We start from the raw sequence: 21,060 nt of genomic DNA, 5'->3' as shown, positions 1-21,060 counted from the left end.
GCACACTATCAATCAATCGCACCCAGAAAAACCTGAGAGATCAAACCATATAGTTTACCAATTTCCAACTCTGGTTTGCTACTACACCTATACCGACACTTTCCACCAATCCTAAAACTCTGAACACTCCAGAGACTCTCCCAATCAAAACTTCAACAAATGCATCTTCCAGGCAATGAAATTCACCCCGATATTTATCCGTCCTGTCAATTTCAACTCTTTCTCTTCTAGCACACCCAACATCAGGATTTCCCCTCCAACCCTTCCTTCTCCATCTTTCCCAATCCCCTTCCTCTTCAAATTACGGCCGACACCCCAGCTCCCAATCCCTATCTGTTTCCTACCATCCACATCCATTCCAGCACCTAACCTCATCTCTGGAGTTACGGCCCAACACACCATTCTGCTTATATCCTCACCCTACAACCCAACAGAACGCCCAACATTTTCCTCGCTTAAATATCCCTCCCCTGTACAGGACCTTCAATTCCGGATGGATATTCAGTGTTTCATTTTAAGATCGTCACCTGCCTGCACCATATTTTTATATATCTTTTTATTTTTTATCTTACCTATAGCCTTTGTTTTTAATTAAAAGTGAAGAAAGTCAGCAGTTTAATTTTATTACTGCCATCGATAGAATCATCTTCTTCATCAGTTTTAAAACTGTAATTAAGTGATTTGCCTTTTAACTGTACTGTTTGAACTTCATACATATTTTGAACCTTTTCTTTCAGGAATGAGATGCAAGTACCGGCGAGAGACCATGTCCCGCTCATATGAGGCGAGGGAATGAAGCAAAAACAAAGAAATAATCCCAAACTAACATCTCGAACAGCATACTGATGAATACCCGTGGCGGCCGGCTAGTAGAGAAACCATTACGTAACCTAAATTCATCGTTTACAGTCAAGACTTTTTCATTGCAATCGTAAAGTCTCGAGCAGCGTTTATTTACACAGAAGAACATCACTAATATTTCTTTCCTTAATTATTGTTGTTTTAAGGACACTAAAATTTTTCTAAGACATTTTTCGAGAACAATAAATTAAATTATAGACTGACGCTAGGGAGGGATATCGCTACCGAACAGATGCGATTAGCCTTTTGTTTCGTGTAAGTATTTGTGTACAAACGTTCTGAAATTGTCGATAAAGGTCTCGTGAAGGTATGAGCAGAAGTGTATTAAATATTATTTACATTATCTTTTCTTTGTCCACAATATGAACTTCGTAATTCCTTTTTATACAATCATGAATACTGGTAAAGGTTTTCCCAATGATGAATCACAAAGAAATTATCCGAAACCTGCGTTGAAAAGGACATACTTTGAATACAAAACACCTTACAAAGTGCGTACGAAACATTTTTCTCCTGAGTATTTTGACACTGTAACCTCTATTTTCGGAAGAAAAACTAAAGCAAGATGTGTTTCCACTTATTTCTTTTAATTTTCATATGTCTTCTGCATCGGAGAGTGAAATGTAGAACGCCCTTTATTTGTACTTTTATCGATGTAATTCGAAACAAAATTGTTATGCAAAAAATTCAGTTGCTTAAACTTAGAGTTTCATTCAATTTAAAACCATAATTAGCTAAAGTTTGTTTCAGTTTGTACAAAAATCCATGGGGGGCACCATGATAAGTGGTACTGAATAAGAGCTGCTATTATCATAGGATTAACAGTCACAAAACTGTGAGGGAAAATTCTGTAGCATATGTTCGTAGCAAAATTCTCTTACTTGTAATGGCAGTCAGTGTAAAAAGCCGGGACATTCATTGGTCATTAGATCAAAAACTCGATAAACGACAAAGATTTTAAGACGACAAAATGTTAATACTCTCTGATTTATTATAATAGTTTTCTCTATAATCAGCATTTTTTGATATATCCTGCTTCTTGTCTTAATATTGTTTCGGTATCTGCACTGGACAAATAATGATCATAAAACGTTAACGCCTATTTGTTTAAAAGCAACACGTAATGGATCCTTAACACCACTGATAGCAGCAAACGAAAATTAAAATGCGCTTTTGACGATTCGTATGAAAACGAATCTGAAACGTTTTGTTCCACTCCCGTGTGAACGTTGAACCATTTGACGCACAGTTTACTAAGGAAGAGCAGTTCACTGAAGAACAGGTAATTCTGGTACTTGTGTAGAAGACATACAGAAATGAACATAAATACAAAATTTCACAAATTGCTATGCTTTTTCATCAAGCTAGAGGTTAAAACGACAATAGGTGGACTAATATTGAGAAGTAAGTAAAAATAACGTTAGTTATATTGCTAAATCTGCAATATTAACACAGTAGGTCATTCAGGTTTTAAGCTCAGTTCTTGATTTCAGTTAAAAATGCAGAAACCCATTATAGATCCACATTGTATAGCGTAAATGACAGCGACTCGAACTTATGCCATTCGTTACATGATTTCGTTGGTTTCAAAGCTCATCGCGGCAGAGAAAAAGGCTGACACGGTCTAAATGTACAGGGCTACAATTATTGATCTATATGAAATAAAATCGTCATAACTTCTGAACGGTTTGCGTTAGGACGTTCCAACGGCACGGTTGGTCGCGGGACATGATGGAAATTAGTATGCGCATGCATGATTTGGTTTACCGACGCAGGCCACTTTCATTTGCATGGGTTCGTCAATAAGCAAAATTGGTGAATTTGGGGATCTGAGAATGCGCATTTCGCTATCGAGAAGTCTCTTCACACTCAACGGGTGACTGGGTTGTGTGCAATGTCAGTCATGAAAAATCGGTGCGATATTCCTTGATTACACAGTGATTACTGAACCGTATGTGAAGGTTTTGAAAGATGATTTCATCCCAGTTTTGCAAAGTGACACTGATTTCGACAAGATGTGGTTCATGGAAGATGGAACTCGACTCCAGTGAAGCAGGAGAGTGTTTGATGTCCTGGAGGAGCACTTTTGAGACCGCATCCTGGTTCTGGGGTAACCAGAGGCCACTGGCATGGGCCTCCATTGGTCGCCATACTCTCCGAAACTGAACACATGCGACTCCTTTTTGTGGAGCTATATTAAAGACAAGGTGTTCAGCAATAACCCGAAAACCACTGCTGAGCTGAAAACAGCCATTCAGGAGGTCATCGACAGCATCGATGTTCCGACACTTCAGTGGGTCACGCAGAATTTCGCTATTCGCCTGCGCCAATGAAGGCATATCGAACATGTATATAACCTAAATCCGAATATCTGTAGTGACATTTGCATGTTGAAAAAAGTGTGTGCACGCCGCAGCTCGTAACTAGTTTACGTTGTTTTCATGTAGTTCAGTAACTGTCACCTTGTATCAGTAGCATAAGGTGACGATGGTGCAAACTATCTGGGATTAAGCACAAATACAGATAATCCTAGGTCTAGATACAATTGAGTCGAAAGTGAGAAGTGAAAATAAGAGCATTCAAAATTTACTGTAGTTCGCCGACGATGAGAAAGATTCAACGAGACGCAGTTTTGTTACAGTTTCAGTATATACTCAATTCGCATAAGGTGCTCCATTCACAACAGTTATTTAAGATCTCCCTTCTCCGTCCCCCCTCTCCACAAGCTTTTAACGGAGTCGTGACATCGGCGCACAAAAGTCTGTCGCACCCATTCAAACAACCCTGTCGTCACAGGCAGCTACAACTGCTGCTAGATTTTTCTTCAGTCTCGGCAGGTTTCTCGTACACAGGACTTTCCATATTGTCTCATAAGAAGTACTGAGGTGGGATCATCAGATATAGCAGAAGAGCTGAGCAGGCATAAGCATCTTGTCCTCGTATCCAGTTCAGGGAACATCTGACGCAGTTGCTCTACAGCAAGATGTGTACAGTGCATTCGGGCTGGAAACACAAACACGCACGAAGATCAAGTGAGTATCTTCAGCCTATGTCGGGGGTAAGTTTCTCGGTTACACAATATACTCTGCTGCAGTTAAACAGACACTAGGTCGCTAATAGCCTATTAACCAATCACAGACTACACCCCTCCCCATGAGATCAATGTAAACAACTCGTCACACCTGTAGCGGGGGACTGTCAATTACTATTCCGAGAATAGAGCATTCCGTCTACACTATGTGATCAAAACTATCCGGACACCTGGCTGAAAATAACTTACAAGTTCGTGGCGCCCTCCATCGGTAATGCTGTAATTCAGTATGATGTTTACCCGCCCTTAGCCTTGATGACAGCCTGCATTCTCGCAGATATATTTTCAGTCAGGTGCTGGAAGGTTTCTTGGGGAATGGCTGCCCATTCTTCATAGAGTACTGCACTGAAGAGAGGTATCGATGTCGGTCGGTGAGGCCTGGCACGAAGTCGGCGTTCCAAAACATCTCAAAGTTGTTCTATATGATTCAGGTCAGGCCTCTGTGCAGGCCAGTCCATTGGAGGGATGTTATTGTTGTGAAACCACTCCGCCACACGCACTGCATTGTGAACAGGTGCTCGACAGTGTTGAAAGATGCAATCGCTATCCCCGAATTGCTCTTCAACAGTGAGGAGCAAGAAGGTGCTTAAAACATCAGTGTAGTCCTGTGCTGTGATGGTGCCACGCAAAACAACAAGGGGTACAGGCCTCCTCCATGAAAAACACGACCACACCATAATACCACCGCCTCCGAATTTTACTGTTGGCACTACACACGCTGGCATATGACGTTCACCGGGCATTCGCCGTACCCACACCGTGCCATCGGATCGCCACATTGTGTACCGTGATTCGTCACTCCATACAACGATTTTCCATTGTTCAATCGTCCAATGTTTACGCTCCCTACACTAAGCGAGGCGTCGTTTGGCATTTACCGGTTTGTGTGTAGCTTATCAGCAGCCGCTCTATCATGAAATCCAAGTTTTCTCACCTCCCGCCTAACTGTCATAGTACTTGCGGTGGATCCTGATGCAGTTTGGAATTCCTGTGTGATGGTCTGGATAGATGTCTGCCTATTACACATTACGACGCTCTTCAAAAAAACATAAAGTCATGTCCTGTTGAGAATGGCCTTTCTGATCATGATGCTCAGCTAGTTACTGTATATGACATAGCTCCAGTCAGTAATTCAAAACTACCCTCCAAAGTTGTGTTTTCAATTAATGACTCCACAATTAGAAATTTCAGAGAAAACCTTCAGCAGTTAGACTGGGATGAGGTGTACAAGGAATGCGATGCTAATTTAAAATATAACTTATTTCATGGTACACTTGTAAGAGAATTTGAAAACTGTTTCCCCAAGAAAGTAGTTAAATATAACTATAAGAAACCACGCAAAAAACCTTGGTTTACTAAAGGAATAAAAATATCTTCTAATCACAAAAGTATCTAACAGCAAGAAAGAGTAATGACCCATAAACAACCAAATATTATAAAAACTACTGTGCTACATTAAGAAAGGTTATTAAAAAGTCCAGAAGCATGTGCATCATGTCTGAGATTAATACCTCTGATAACAAGATCAAAACAATTTGGAATATTATTACAAGGGAGACAGGGCAACCAATAGTACAGGATGACGCCGTCACCATCAAAGCGAATGGAAACTTGATAAACAACAAGCCGGAAGTCGAAAACATTTTGAATAATCATTTTTTAAATGTTGTAGAGAAGATAGGATCTAAATGTTCATTAGAAGAAGCAAGGCAGTTAACGGAAGAGGTCTTACCCACATCATTTGATATAATTGAAATTCCACCCACCTCTCCTTCTGAAATTAGGATAAAATCTAACGTGGAATTGATGGCATTTCCAGTAGGATAATAAAAGCTTGTTCCCAAGAAATAAGTGGGATTCTTAGCCACATATGTAATAGCTCTCTGAAGCAGGGTATTTTCCCAGATAGACTAAAGTATGCCATTGTTAAACCACTGCAAAAACGGAGAATACGTCTGATGTCAACAACTACCGCCCAATCTCTCTTCTGACTGCCTTATCCAAAATTCTTGAAAAAGTAGTGTATTGTAGAGTAGCTTCACACCTTTGTAAAAATAAAGTTTTAACAAAATGTCAGTTTGGTTTACGGAAGGGTTTTTCAGCGGAAAATGCTATATATACTTTCAATAATGAAGTATTAAATGCTTTGAGTAACCAGAAGTCACCCGTTGGGATTTCTTATGATCTATCAAAGGCTTTTGATTGTGTAAATCATGGAATACTTCTAGATAAGCTCAAGCACTGTGGTATGAATGGGACAGTGCTCAAATGTTTTAAATCATACCTAACTGGAAGAGTGCAGAAAGTTGAAATAAGCAGTTCACATAATATGCAAAAAACTGGTGATTTCTCAAACTGGGAAACAATCAAGAATGGGATGCTGCAAGGTTCGGTCTTGGGTCCTCTGCTGTTCTTAATATATATTAATGACTTGCCATATTATACTCACGAAGATGCAACGCTGGTACTTTTTGCCGATGATACAAGTATTGCTATCACACCCAACAGACAAGAATTAACTGGTGAAATTGTAAACGATGCTTTTCAGAAAATCATTAAGTGGTTCTCTGCAAATGCGCTCTCATTAAACTTAGACAAAACACAGTATATACAGTTCCACACAGTAAATGGAATGACACCATTAATAAATATAGACTTCGATTAGAAATCGGTAGCTAAGTTAGAATATTCAAATTTTCTAGGTGTATGCATTGATGAGGGGTTGAACTGGAAAAAACACACTGAGGATCTGCTGAAATCTGCTGAAACGTTGGAGTTCAACTGCTTATGCTATTAGGGTCATTGCAAATTTTGGCGATATACGTCTGAGTAAATTAGCTTACCACGCCTATTTTCATTCTCTGCTTTCGTATGGCATCATATTCTGGGGTAACTCATCATTGAGTAAAAGAGTGTTCATTGCACAAAAGCGTGTGATCAGAATAATTGCTGGAGTTCATCCAAGATCATCCTGCAGACACTTATTTAAAGAGCTAGAGATCTTCACTGTAGCCTCACAATATACATATTCACTTACGAAATTTGTTATTAACAATCCGAACGAATTCAAAAGTAATAGCAGTGTACATGGCTACAACACTAGGAGAAAGGATGATCTTCACTACTCAAGGTTAAATCTAACTTTGGCTCAGAAGGCGGTAAATTATGCTGCCACAAAAGTCTTTGGTCGCTTACCTAATAGCATCAAAAGTCTGACAGGTAGCCATATATAGCATTTAAAAGGAAATTAAACTAATTTCTTAATGGCCACTCCTTCTACTCATTAGATGATTTTTTGGATATAGTAAGTGGGTAATTTCCCCAACCCCCACAAAAAAAAATGTTAAGTGTCATGTAATATTTTGTGTAATGTGATATCTTGTATAGACACCATTTATTAACCTAACACGTTCCACATCACTACGAAGTGTCGTATTTATGATCTATGGAACAAGTACTAATCTAATCAACTGTCGGCGGCCTGTTAGTCAACAGACGAGGTTGCCCTGTACGCTTTTGTGCCGTACGTGTCCCTTCACTATCACATCGGAAACAGTGGCTCTAGGGATGTTTAGGAGTGTGGAAACCTCACGTACAGACGTATGACACAAGTGACACCCAATCACCTGACCACGTTCGAAGTACGTGAGTTCCGTGGAGCGCCCCATTCTGCTCTGCCACGATGTCTAAATGCAACTACTATGAAGAACGTATGTTTTTGGGGTGTCCGGATACTTTATATCACATAGAGTACGTTTAAAGAGACTTCATTCGAGAAAAGTACACATGCAGGAATATGATGATCGACCATAATGCACTGCAGCACGCAGTGGCTAAACATGATAAGAGATGCATAACAAGCAGGAGTTAAAGTTAGTTCCATGTTCACGAACTGTAACTGAACAAGTAAGTTTGTGACTGATAAATTTAATGTTTTGATTTAATATTATTACAAGTGCAAAATTATTGATTAATTTTAGATCACTTTATGTCATATCAAGTAGCGAGAGAGAAAGTAAAAAAGGAAAGACGTCTGACTAGTGGTGAATATACAGTACTGGCCATTAAAATTGCTACACCACGAAGATGACGTGCTACAGACTCGAAATTTAACTGACAGGAAGAAGATGCTGTGATATGCAAATGATTAGCTTTACAGTGCATTCACACAAGCCTGGCACCGGTGGCGACACCTAAAACGTGCTGACATGACGGAAGATTCCAACCGATTTCTCATACACAAACAGCAGTTGACCGGCGTTGCCTGGTGAAACGTTTTTGTGATGCCTCGTGTAAGGAGGAGAAATGCGTACCATGACGTTTCCGACTTTGATAAAGGTCGGATTGTAGCCTATCGCGATTAGAGTTTATCGTATCGTGACATTGCTGCTCGCGTTGGTGGAGATCCAATGACTGTTAGCAGAATATAGAATCGGTAGGTTCAGGAGGGTAATACGGAACGCCGTGCTGAATCCCGACGGCCTCGTATCACTAGCAGTCGAGATGACTGGCATCCTATCCGCATGGCTGTAACGGATTGTGCAACCACGTCTCGATCCCTGAGTCAGCAGATGGGGACATTTGCAAGACAACAACCATCTGTACGAACAGTTCGACGACGCATGCAGCAGCATGCACTATCAGCTCGGAGACCATGGCTACGGTTACACTTGACGCTGCATCACAAACAGGAGTGCCTGCGATGGTGTACTCAACGACGAACATGGGTGCACGAATGGCAAAAAGTCATTTTTTTGGATGAATCCAGCTTCTGTTTACAGCATCAGGATAGTCGCATCCGTGTTTGGTGTCATCGCAGTGAACCCACATTGGAAGCGTGTATTCGTCATCGCCATACTGGCGTATCGCCCGGCGTTATGGTATGGGGTGCCATTGGTTGCACGTCTCGGTCACCTCTTGTTCGCATTGACGGAACTTTGAACAGTGGACGTTACATTTTAGATGTGTTACGGCCCGTGTATTTACCATTCAAAATGGTTCAAATGGCTCTGAGCACTATGGGACTTAACATCTTAGGTCATCAGTCCCCTAAAACTTACAACTACTTAAACCTAACTAACCTAAGGACATCACACACATCCATGCCCGAGGCAGGATTCGAACCTGCGACCGTAGCGGTCGCGCGGTTACAGACTGAAGCGCCTAGAACCGCTCGGCCACACCGGCCGGCTCTCTACCATTCATTCGATCCCTGCGAAACACTACATTTCAGCAGGATAATGCACAACCTCATGTTGCAGGTCATGTACGGGCCTTTCTGGATACAGAAAATGTTCGACTGCTGCCTATACACACCATCCAAGCTCTGTTTGACTCAAATACCAGGCATATCAAGGCCGTTATTAGGGCCAGAGATGGTTGTTCTGGGTACTGATTTCTCAGGATCTATGCACTGAAATTGCGTGTAAACGTAATCACATGTCAGTTCTAGTATAATATATTTGTCCAATGAATAGCCGTTTATAATCTGCATTTCTTCATGGTGTAGCAATTTTAATGGCCAGTAGTGTAAAATGACACTTTCCGATAGAGCTAAGATGCGAGTATTTCAGCACCCACTGAAGCTGGAGAGATATGTATTCGGGCAGTGCTGCCACTGTAGAATGGCACCGTTCAAATGTGCAAGTACAGGGGATTGACAAAAATATACAAACACCAAAAACACAACACATTACCGTGCCTAATACAATGTAGGAATCCTACTGGCTTTCAAAACAACTTCCAATCGTCTCAGACTATACAAATATGGTTTTTAATCAATTGTTATACCATTCTTCCTGCAAAATAGTGGTAAGTTCAGGTAACGATGATGGAGGTGGATAACGATCACCCGTCCCTCTCTCCAAAGTAGACCGCAAAGGTTGACTAAAAATGAGATCTGGTGACTGTGGTGGCCAGCAGGGATACGAAGTTTCATCCTCGTGCTAAAAAAACCAGGTTAGGATGATGGACCGGTGAGAACATCATCAGCTTTTGGGAACAGGTATGGTACCAAGGGATGGACCTGACGTGCCAAAATGGTTACAGAGTCCTTGTCAGTAATGTGACCTCGGAGAGTACTCATGGGGCACACGGAATTCCACGATATGTCTGCCCAAATCATCACCGAACCCCGACGCCATATATACTCTTGAGATCTAAACTCGGCCAGAAGTTGGAAAAAGTGTGAAATAAGACTCACCCGACCAAATGACTTTCTTCCATTGCTGTACAGTCCAGGTTTTATGGCTTTGGCGCCACGTTTTCCTGTTACGGGCATTTGCAACACTAATAAGTGGTTCTGGGATTCCAGCTCGCCCTGTAGTTCCAGCTTATGGAGCCCCCTTCGTGTTGCTTTGGTGCTGACAAGGTTCACGAGTGTGACATTCAGTTCTGCAGCGATTTTTCCCGCTGCCATCCTCTTATTTTTCGTGACAGACCTATCAATGAATGCCCACACGAGCACAGAACACACACTTTGTCCGAGTTGTGACGCGCGAATGACGTTTTTCCGCTTTCCCTGTATGCGGTATAAACTTAAAGTTATATGGAACTAATCAGATGAAAAATTTGTAATTCAAAATCTTACGGCATTTAAATTTTGATTACAGTGTCGCCCACATACTTTAATCTAGAATAGCCTTTGCTGTCTTACTTTTGAACATGAGCGTTAACTTTGTAAATTACTTCCGATGTAAGTCGTGCCAATTACTGTAAATTGAATTTGGCATCTGTAACTGAAATGAAAGACAAATAACGTTATCAGTAGCACGCAGAATGGTTTCCTCATCAAACAATCACAGCACAATGACTAACTGTGGCATACTGAAACTGTGCCCTGTTAGAAAACGCATCTGCCGAATTATATGAAAATTTTACAAATGAATACTGTTCATAGTTTCATTTTGCAAAGTCCGTTTAGCTCCTACAGGATGGGGTAATTTAACAGACTTCCTCAAATGATTATAAGCTATGAAGGAGTAAACACTGAGTGTAAGGGCAAACTGTTTTATTTCTTTAGGATATTCAGGAATTGAACATTTGTTTTGCATTGCAAAAAGTGCTTCACAGTATCACTATTTTTGTCACACCCTATCACTTCAGAAGCACAGTCCTGAAGTCTCTTATTTAGTCCTACAACCACTGTTTTATATGTCACAATGTGTTTCTTCTTTCTTGAAACACTTTGCCTTGCAGGTTTCGTTTGCTTCCTCAGCTTCTCGGTCCTTTTCTATAGTGCCTCATAATTTTTTGGGGCTAGGAAAACAATAAGAATGATCTGTATGATCATTCTGATTCACTCTTTCACCTACAAAAATGAAGTATTATCATTAAGCTTTATTTTTCTTTAAACATACATTGATTAATAGTAAAATTCACACATAACCCATATAGCAAATAAATAACAGGAAAACTATTTTACCTGGTTCATTTGATAAGGAAGCTGATTCTTCACTGACAGGCCGTTTCCTTGGTTGTCTCTATACTATAGTTGTTTTCTGCAGATGGTCAGGAAACGTAAATATTGTCCGTACTGCGTTTGCCAGAAGTAGCCTTTTCTCGTTTGTACTATACATGTATCTATCTTCAAAGTGAAACGAGCATATGTAGCTATATTGAGTTGGCTGCCACTTATCTCGCCTCATATTGGCAACCCACCGACGAGGAAATCTAAAAATTAAGAGACGTGTATACAGTAGATTATTTACATTTGTATATAGCTTAAACACGAAAATGATGCACAAGACGCTAAGTACAACACGCATTTAGATCCTCACCTGAAATATGATATTCCAGTTGTTTTATCACTTCTATTAGCGCATAATTGTACGCTGCACATACACTGGGCATGATTCGCGATCGGTCAATAAGACTTTTAAAACAAATTACAACCGGAAAACAGTGGTTTTCTAACGCCATAAATACACGCCAAATGTAAATACACTGACATGTAGACGTTTCAAAAAATGGCGGCCAGTGTTGCTTTTTGCTGCCGCTGGGAGCGCTGTTACCTCACAGATAGCCACTCTATGTAGTTTATATACCTCCTTGACGGACAGTGCTAGCAGTCGTAATCAAAACAGTGTTGTAAAGTTATGTTTGACTAATATTTAATGTATTTGCATAATTATAATTGTTTTATATGTGTAGTAATTAGCAGTGTGAGTGTTTTATGAGTGAAGAAGAACAGAAGTAAATGAAAATTGTTTTGTTTGTTCACGGAGTACCAGTTAAACTATATAGGGGATTTACTATAATTAAATGTGCAGTCAGTTTATGGTGCTAACAAATCGCGAGTAGAACACGAATTAATCGGTAATTTCAGAAGGAGTAATTTTATATTTGATACTTTTCTAACTTTATTTATTTAGCAATTGCCATAGAAAGAAATGTTTTACTATGATTGGTCATTGAAGTAAAGCGAGGGGTTAGCGCGGGATAATACTGCAACCTGATTTGCTGTTTGTGATATCGGCCAATCAGAAAAATGCAGGCTCGCGCCACTCTATGCTGGGAACAAAGCCTTTGTTGTGATCTAAGTAGGTCGGGGCTGAGGGTTCGAACTAGTAAGATCTCATTGAAAGCAGCTCCGACGAAAGTACTATAAAATCCCGGAAAATGCTAATTACGAGTTCTCGAAGTAGTACAAAGTGTATTTAAGTGAACGGTATAGTGGAAGTCGTGTGGAATTTCGGACGGAATATCGAAATTATTGCTTTTGACTCTTAGTTGAAACCGCGTGGCGTGTTGTGCGACCTAAAACTGGAACAGGTATTACGCGTAGAGCAGAGTGCACGACATTTGAGCGAGCATTTTCATAACTAAACGATCCAGTGAACTCTCTTAACCTCGGTACGGGTGTAAATACCATAAACTGGGTACGTGTGTGATTGTGGTGTGCGTGGGAACTTTACACTGTGTAGACACTTGGTACGGACTTGGCAGTATTAACTGTGATCTTTATCGTAAAAATACACCTGAAAATTTACATTGCCAAGTTAAAACTTTTATATCAGTAGCTGGCCACATCCCGTTTACCGGACAATTCTATGTATGTTGCGACCTGCAATAGACAGTAGTGGTCTAGTATTTTCTACTGCAGCTTTTAGCTAGGCAAATGAACATTGCTGGACACTGACAGGGCGGTAAAAAGTAACGTGCCGCGCCGCAACTGTCATCACTTTGCCGATTAAAATACGTTCCTGTGGGCCTATGTTAAGCAATGGACGATGCCCCTCGTAAATGTTATCCGAGGAAATATTGCATCCGGATGCTGACACGCTTATGTGTGTTTGTCACCAACAAAATAGTAATCATATCGGCTGACAACACAAGTTACGACGTGTTCAGGGCTTGTTACCGGAACAAGTGCGGTGGCTGTCGCCCGCGGGCTGCCGTATCAGTACTCGGATAGCAGCCACCGCACTTGTTCCGGAAACAAATCCTGTACACCTCGTAGCTTGTGTTGTTAGCCGCTATGATTACTATTTTGTCGGTCACAAACGTAAGCGTGTCGCCTTACGGACCCAATATTTCCCCGGATAACTTTTACGAGGGGCATCTTCTGTTGCTTGACACACCCACAGGAATATATTTTAATAGGTAAAGCGATGACATTTCGTGATTTTAAGACACGCAGGGCATTCATCATTGATGATGGTTTTAACAATTGATGGCTGAGAACTTTGCCTGCTCCACGCCGACTGTTACTCTGCGGATATCTGTAATAGCCCCCTGTACCAAGCGACATAGCATTATTTACATCAGAAGACACAATTTAAAAGTTGTGAAACCGGTTGTGTGAGTCTCTGATTGACTTCAATAAACCGACTACTGCTGACTATTAGACTTTTCATTCAGTTTTATATTTTAATAGTTTTAATACCTATACACTACCGCTCATTAATTTCAATACACCCAATAAACGACATCTAGTTCTCTGTAGTCCAATACCGTGGGTACGGTTGAGGAAACAAAGGAACAGTACAACAGTTGTACACATATCATGATTTTTGTTTGTGATCATCGAGATACAATATTATCCAACAAACAATGTTGCGTACATAATCGTTATGTACCTACCTGATATGTTTGTTTACCTATTTGCCGACCGACGCCTCATTTGGTGCACATGTGTTGTTCCCTGTAGTGATGTGATGTCCGCAGCGAACGGCAAGCATTTCTACGATACATAACATGTGGTTCCTGCACGCCAGTTCCTTCGTGACATTGAAGTGTGCACAACGCCGAGCGGAGATATCCATGTATTGTAGCACTTAGCCAAGCAGGTTTATGTATTCGGCAAATTGCGAAACAGTGTAGTGTGTCTATTCACCCTTCACCGCCAGAAGACAACAGGTAGCAATAAGGACATACCACGATCAGGACGACCTCGTAAAAGAACTAAAAGTGATGATAAATATAACAGAATTACCAGTAAGAGAAATACGTAGATTCAAAACAGCGCCCAACTTCGTGCAGAATTGGTAGAAATGAATGCGACAACAATATCTGTTGCAACAGTAAAAAGGAGACTGACTGAAGCCGACTTGAAAGGATGTGACACAGAAAGGAAACCCCTTCTAAGGGCCATAAATAAACAGAAGAGACTTGAATGGGCTACAAAATATCGTAATTGGACATCGGAAGAGTGGACGAAGGTGTTATTCACCGATGAATCGAAGCTCGAGATTTTTGGAACCAAAAGGAGAGCATTTGTCGCCGATTTGTAGCGGAAAGGGTAGCCCAGCAGTGTGTTTTACCTACAGTTAAACACGGTGGAAGTTCTATTATGGTTTGGGGATGTTTTGCCGGAGATAGAGTTGGAGACATTGTGCAAATAGAATGGTGTATGAATCAGAAGCAGTCCCACCGGAGACTTCAGTATGATGCAATACGAAGTGGATTGCGCGTAATAGGGGAAGGGTTCACCTTACAACAAGATAATGACCCAAATCATCGGTCGGCATACTGTACGAACTACAATGCATCAAAGTAAAAACAGAAAGTACTGAATGATATGGTAAACCCCGATTGTAATCCCATTGAAATGGTCTGGGATGAAGTGGAAGACGTATCAGGGAAGTTAATATATCCAGCAAGGAACATCTCTGGAATATTGTTAAGGATGTGTGGAATCGTATAGATTCACGATTCCTACAAAAACTGATTGACCGCATGCCTCGAGTTTGTGAGCCAGTCATTAAATCCAAAGTAGGATATTTTGATGAAAGTAAAGTACAATGATTGTGATTGTATTATACATGTGGAAGTTAACACAATTATATTTTGTGAGAAATAACGTTTGATTTATGTTGTAAATCTGAAACACCAGGGTGTATTGACATTAATGAGCCGTAGTGTTTGTAAATACCCGTATACCGTACGAATTGGTCTTCAATTACTTGTAATTACTTCCCCTGTGGCTACCCTAGGTTTAAAAATTATCTCAGGTAAGAGAGTTACAGTTGCTATTGCGGGTGGACACCGTGCAGCCATGGAGGGAAGTTCTTCGTGGGACAGCAGATGTCCTCCTGGGTTGAAAACGGAGCTGATACACCATTGGGCTTCATCTTCTGGTCGAGTTGCAGCTAGAGTCGATGAGTTACATTCGCCTCTGTGGCGACTGTTCCTCCACCTGTAGCCGTGAGTCAGCCGGGCTGCTGAGTGCAGAAGGAGTGGGAACGCTCGCTGCCGTGTTCCAGCTGCTGGTGGAGCTGGAGACGGAGCCGATGGAGCTGCGACTGCCGCTGTGGCTGGGCACGGTCCCGCTGTGCAAGCAGTTCCCCAACCTGCTGGCCGCTGCGGACGTCGACCCCGGCCTCTCCAGGGTGCGCTTCCCGGCCGCCACCGTGGCCAAGTACCCAGACCTCCGTGAGTACCTCCACAAGCAAAGAAGTTGCCGGGGTAGGGAAATACATTGCCGGAAAACATTAGTACGTCCTTTTAGAGGTATCCAATTCACTCAAGATTTATTGTTGCAGCAGTGCCTATGGAGTACATGAAATGATTTCATTTACAGGTCAATAGCACAACCGGTTCTGAAGTACTAGTCATCGACCCACGCTGAAACACCCGTGTTAGAACGTGGTGTAGCTTCCACTGGCGACAATGCGGGCACTGACTCTGGCATCCAGTCTATCGTACAGATAGCGACACCGTCCTAGGATACATTATTCCACGCCTGCTCGACGTGTTCACGTAGTTCAGTAAGAGTTATTGGGCGACGAGTCGCAGGAGTCTCTTCTCGTCGTATCATATCCCACACGTTCTCCATTGGACTCAAGTCCGGAAACTGTGCTGGCCAGGGAAGTTGCTGCCAGTCTTGCAGAGCACGTTGAGTTTCACGGGCAATGTGTGAGCGAGTATTATCCTGTTGGAATAACACCTTCTTGTTGCAAGAACGGTAAAAGATCGGATCTAATAACAATCTGCAAATATCGAGCACTGGTTAGGGTCCCCTTCAGAAACACCGAAGGTGAACGAGAGTTGTACGTTATCTCACCCCAGACCATAAGGCTTAGGGTGGGGCCACGATGTTTTGGACGAATGCACTCTACGAGACAGCGCATACCGTGTCCACATAGTACGCGCACACGACCATCACTTGCTAGCAGGCAGAATTGCTTACATCACTGAAGACCAAGGTGCGCCATTCCATCTTCCAAGTGATCCTCTGATGGCCCTGTCGAACACCGCACGTCGATGCTGTGGCGTGAATGGAAGTTGCGATAGAGGTGTGCGCGCCCATAGTCTCACTGCTAATAACTGGTTCGCTACAGTTCGTGCCGACACTTCTGGGCTTACAAGTCCTCTTATCCTTGCTCTGGTGGTCACTGCCACTGGTGCCATTACAATACGACGATCCTGGCGAGCGTCTGTCCTGCGTGGACGTCCAGAATCTCGTCTACGGGTGTGAGACTGCCCACGCGACCACTGATTCCAGTATCGGTGCCCAACTGACGCAGCGCGTCCAACTTGTGTGGAAATTTTCCGAAAGGACCATCTTGCCACCAGGAAGGCCACAATTTGAATCCTCCTAAATTCGCTCTCTTAGTTGTAGGAAGCATGTGTGCATCTCCGTGGCACGGTTGCCTGCTTGCTTCACGCGTTTGCAACACACTAAGCCTTCTCTCTGTGAGCATTCCCTGTTAAAGAGTAGACACAGATGGCGCTCTGGTAGCTATGTCTTTAAAGCGCTGCATAGGGAAAGCACGGCCAACTTGCCAATCGCCATCATTTTGGCCCCACTGCGCCGCGTGTGATACATTGACTTCTTCAGCATATTTAGCAGTGTATATCAAAGAAGTGCACTCAACGGTCTAATGCACTGCTAAAACTGATCAGTGGCTTCAAACGGAACATGTCGGATATTTAGCAACAAAAAGCCTCAACAACTTTAAGATAAATGAGTCGAAAAGTATTTGTTGTGGAGAGAATGAAACAGTTTTCTCTGCTATCCTTTATTAATACCGAAAGCAGATTTCGCAGTTCTTGTTGTGGTATCGAGTTTGAACACCTGTTTTCGTAATTAGCGTTAAATTGGTCGTATCCGGTAGTCAGCAGAACAAAAGCGAACCAATATTAGTTCGCAAGTGCAAGGAAAAATCTATTGCTAATTTAAAGCTCTATATCGACTTATTTCTTGTTCCCGCTACACGGTACTACGGAAATTCGCCCAATGTCTCTTTTTTTATACGAAATAGAGCATTGGATTCAAATATATATACGCGGTACCTTAGTAAATAGAACTGATAAACGTGCCTATATGATTACGCATGCTTTATATTTTTGTCAGATCTGTCCCATAAATGTTTCCTGCAAATTGTTCTACGACGTTAGGAGAATGATTATGAAAGTACAAGAGAATACAATATTTTTAAAATGAGTTCGAATAAAGCTAGCCCTACGATCGAAAGCAGGCTGCAGGAAACAGTAGCAACTGTATTTGTATTAATATAGTGTATATCAGCGGCTAGGTTGCAACAGGAATAACAGTCGCCTGCTAACGTTAATGGTTCCTGAATTAAAGGTCGTCGCTTGTATGGTGTAATTTTTTTTTCTATTTGTACATTATATTGTGTGGAACAAAGTACAATTTATTATTTTGAGCATCCAAAACATAAGTTTAAACCATACGGCACAGTCAATCAGGCCAAATTTTTTACCACTCTTGATACCTTTGTACGGCACCACTCACTATTTTTCGTTTTATACGCTAACAACGCGTTCTTAATTGATCTTGAAAATAGCCATAACAGAGTGTTTTTCGGAGGACGCAACAATATGCACTAAAACATCCAAATACTGCACTTTCCGTCTTCAACAGTTAGGCCTACACACTAACTACGAAACGAAAAACAACGTTTACCTATTTCATCTTTCGTGCTGCAAAAAATGCGCCTTTATAGCAGTCGATAAATTACAGATGTACTAGAAACTTACCGTTTTTACAAGGTTTTGTCCAAAACGATACGCTTGAAAACGACGTAACTTTTAAAAACAAACTGACCGGCTTAACGCTAATCACGTATAATGATGCGCCAAATTTGATCACGAAGTGAGTCAGAATATGTTATACAGCGTATTTTAAACCTTAAGATGATTTGCAGTAATGAATAAAAACTGTACTCACCGCACACAAGCGCGAGTCTCTTGTGGGCTGCCAGTTGGCTCTGCTGATTTCCATCAGCCATATTCTCCTTCTTGTTGCATCTCTCCCTTCGGAAGGAATTCTGTACAGTTTTCCTCCCTTTTCGCCTCGAAACGAACCGCAAAAAGCACAGCACTGAGGCATTCTTCTACTTAAAGCTTTTCAGATACACAACACTTCCTGTGCTTCACACTTAACACTGGGACCCACAATTGCTGCTAATGTCAAGTGACGCGGTTTCAGCCAGTCCTGAACTGCGGACGGCGGCAGGCGCAGGGGGAAAGGATGGCCATACTTTCCTTTATACAGAGCTTTATATGTCACAACGGTATCTGATGGCGGACGACGTTGAAACCATTATCAGTGCATCTACTATCTCCCAGGAGGCATTTGCCGCCATCGGATCAAAATAACCGTATTTCCAGGTGTACGATCACTTTTTTCCTGGCAGTGTACTTTCGGGAAATAAAGCAAGGGATAAGTTCACTAAAAGTGTGCTTCATGCAGCAGTTGACCTATGTATGGACATCATCCTCTAACCTGACGTCATGACGACCCTTGAGCTCTTTCCGAAACCTATAGAACAAGCTGACGGGTGATTTTAAGTTCTAGAGTCTAGAGAAGGGGAAACTACCGGTTAAAACCGACACCGGTACTTTTTGGTATCTGTTTCGTCTCGGTTATAGCAGGTGGTTTTTTTCTTTTACTACTATCCGAGTGAAAAATCAGAAACATCAATTTTATTTGTAAAATTTGCATTGGTTTGAAATATTGCGTTGTTATATAAAATGGGAAAAACAATCAGTGCTGTTTTAATAACAATGTGGCAGGAACAAGCAACAAACAAATGGCATGCAGTGCTGTCGTCGGCGGATATACGTTGTACTGTACAATGGCACCAAACCTGTGTTACGAAGTGACATAGCAAAGAAGTACAATGCTTCATTTGCTTTAAAAAGTTAACTATTTGTCTTCCATTTCTATGAAATAATAAAAGAGGAGGGAAATTATGGTGACAATAATAAAGTAAAACCTTAACAGTCCATTCATAGGATACAATAAAAATAGAAAGTAGCTGATCTGGAGCCGTGTCTACACGATGTGCCATTATCTCCTTGTAGCTCCTGAAAACGAACAAATTAACACGAAAAACAGACGTAGTTTTCATCCTTTACCGCTGACTATCCGTAACGCCCAAACAGAGGTATGATTCGCGCTTACAACATGAGTTTTGAGCAGAGTTTCAAAGAATTAGAATCAATAAGAGAATACTGGTGATTTGTTCGTATATTCAAGCACTTACCACTTTGCGAGAAAAGTAGTGAGCAGTCGACGGATTATTTTTTATCTGTCTACTTAATATTTTGAAACTGCGAAAGTCAAAATTTTTCAGTCTTTGTTAGATTTCTGTGTTTATTACAAGGAACAATACGAATAAAAAACTGAAAATCAGTTATTTCAGAAATCGGTTATTCTGAGGGGTTTCAGCAGACAGGTTAAACTGGCGTGGAAAAAAAAACTGATGTAACCTATAACAGGTTGTTTCAGCGATAACCACCATCCCTACCAGAGCATCACACCGATATCTGATCATAACCAGTACTACCATGCTTGAATTCTTCATGACAACTGCCATTAATGGGTCACTCTAAAATTTAATTAACATTCTTCGGTGATGTTACTCAGCTGTATCTCAAGTTGAATGTCACCTCCCACTAGGTTTCCTTCTGCCTATACATCACTAAAGTCATGTGGTGTTATGTACTGCAGGAAGTTTGCTGAATAGTAATTCAGTCAAATGCATTGAACATGACTATTTATAGCTGAAATCAGGATATGTAATAATAACAAAAAACCAGTGGGATTTAGACTGACTGCTGTGTTCCTATCCTTCCTTAATTAATCTGCAGTCGCTATGCTCATCAACTTCTTAAGGAATGAAAATTCGTTAACCAATTTTTTTTTTATGTTTTTCATTTACATAGTATTTGGAAGCTTAGCAGAAACATTTCAATGTTCACACACTAGAGCACGTAGGATAATATCAAGGATATGCTAGAACTGATGAAAACAAAAACACCTTTTAAAGCTTACTTACACACATTGCATTATACAGCAGTTAGACATATTATAGCTGTGGAAACACACAGCAACAGAACGTACCAGCGTGACTTCAAACACTTTGTTACAGGAAATGTTCAAAATGTCCTCCGTTAGCGAGGATACATGCATCCACCCTTCGTCGCATGGAATCCCTGATGCGCTGATGCAGCCCTGGAGAATGGCGTATTGTATCACACCCGTCCACAATACGAGCACGAAGAGTCTCTACATTTGGTATCGGGGTTACGTAGACAAGAGCTTTCAAATGCCCCCATAAATGAAAGTCAAGAGGGTTGAGGTCAGGAGAGCGTGGAGGCCATGAAATTGGTCCGCCTCTACCACTCCATCGGTC

At 41.4% G+C, this 21,060-nt stretch overlaps 1 protein-coding gene across 1 annotated transcript in view; it reads left to right on the top strand.

The window, feature by feature from the left end:
- Positions 1–21,060, top strand: part of LOC124622981 (arrestin domain-containing protein 17-like) — a 192,552-nt gene that overhangs the window by 157,360 nt on the left and 14,132 nt on the right. Inside the window, exon 9 of the mRNA XM_047148770.1 lies at positions 15,658–15,826. Within this exon, the coding sequence (XP_047004726.1) occupies positions 15,658–15,826 (169 nt within the window). The remainder of the gene's footprint in view (positions 1–15,657; positions 15,827–21,060) is intronic.

The sequence above is a fragment of the Schistocerca americana genome, chromosome 7 (genome assembly GCF_021461395.2).
Source record: "Schistocerca americana isolate TAMUIC-IGC-003095 chromosome 7, iqSchAmer2.1, whole genome shotgun sequence".
In the NCBI taxonomy this organism is placed as follows: Eukaryota; Metazoa; Arthropoda; class Insecta; order Orthoptera; family Acrididae; genus Schistocerca; species Schistocerca americana.
The sequence above is the reverse complement of the archived record's forward strand: the minus strand, read 5'-3'. Positions and strand labels throughout refer to the sequence as shown.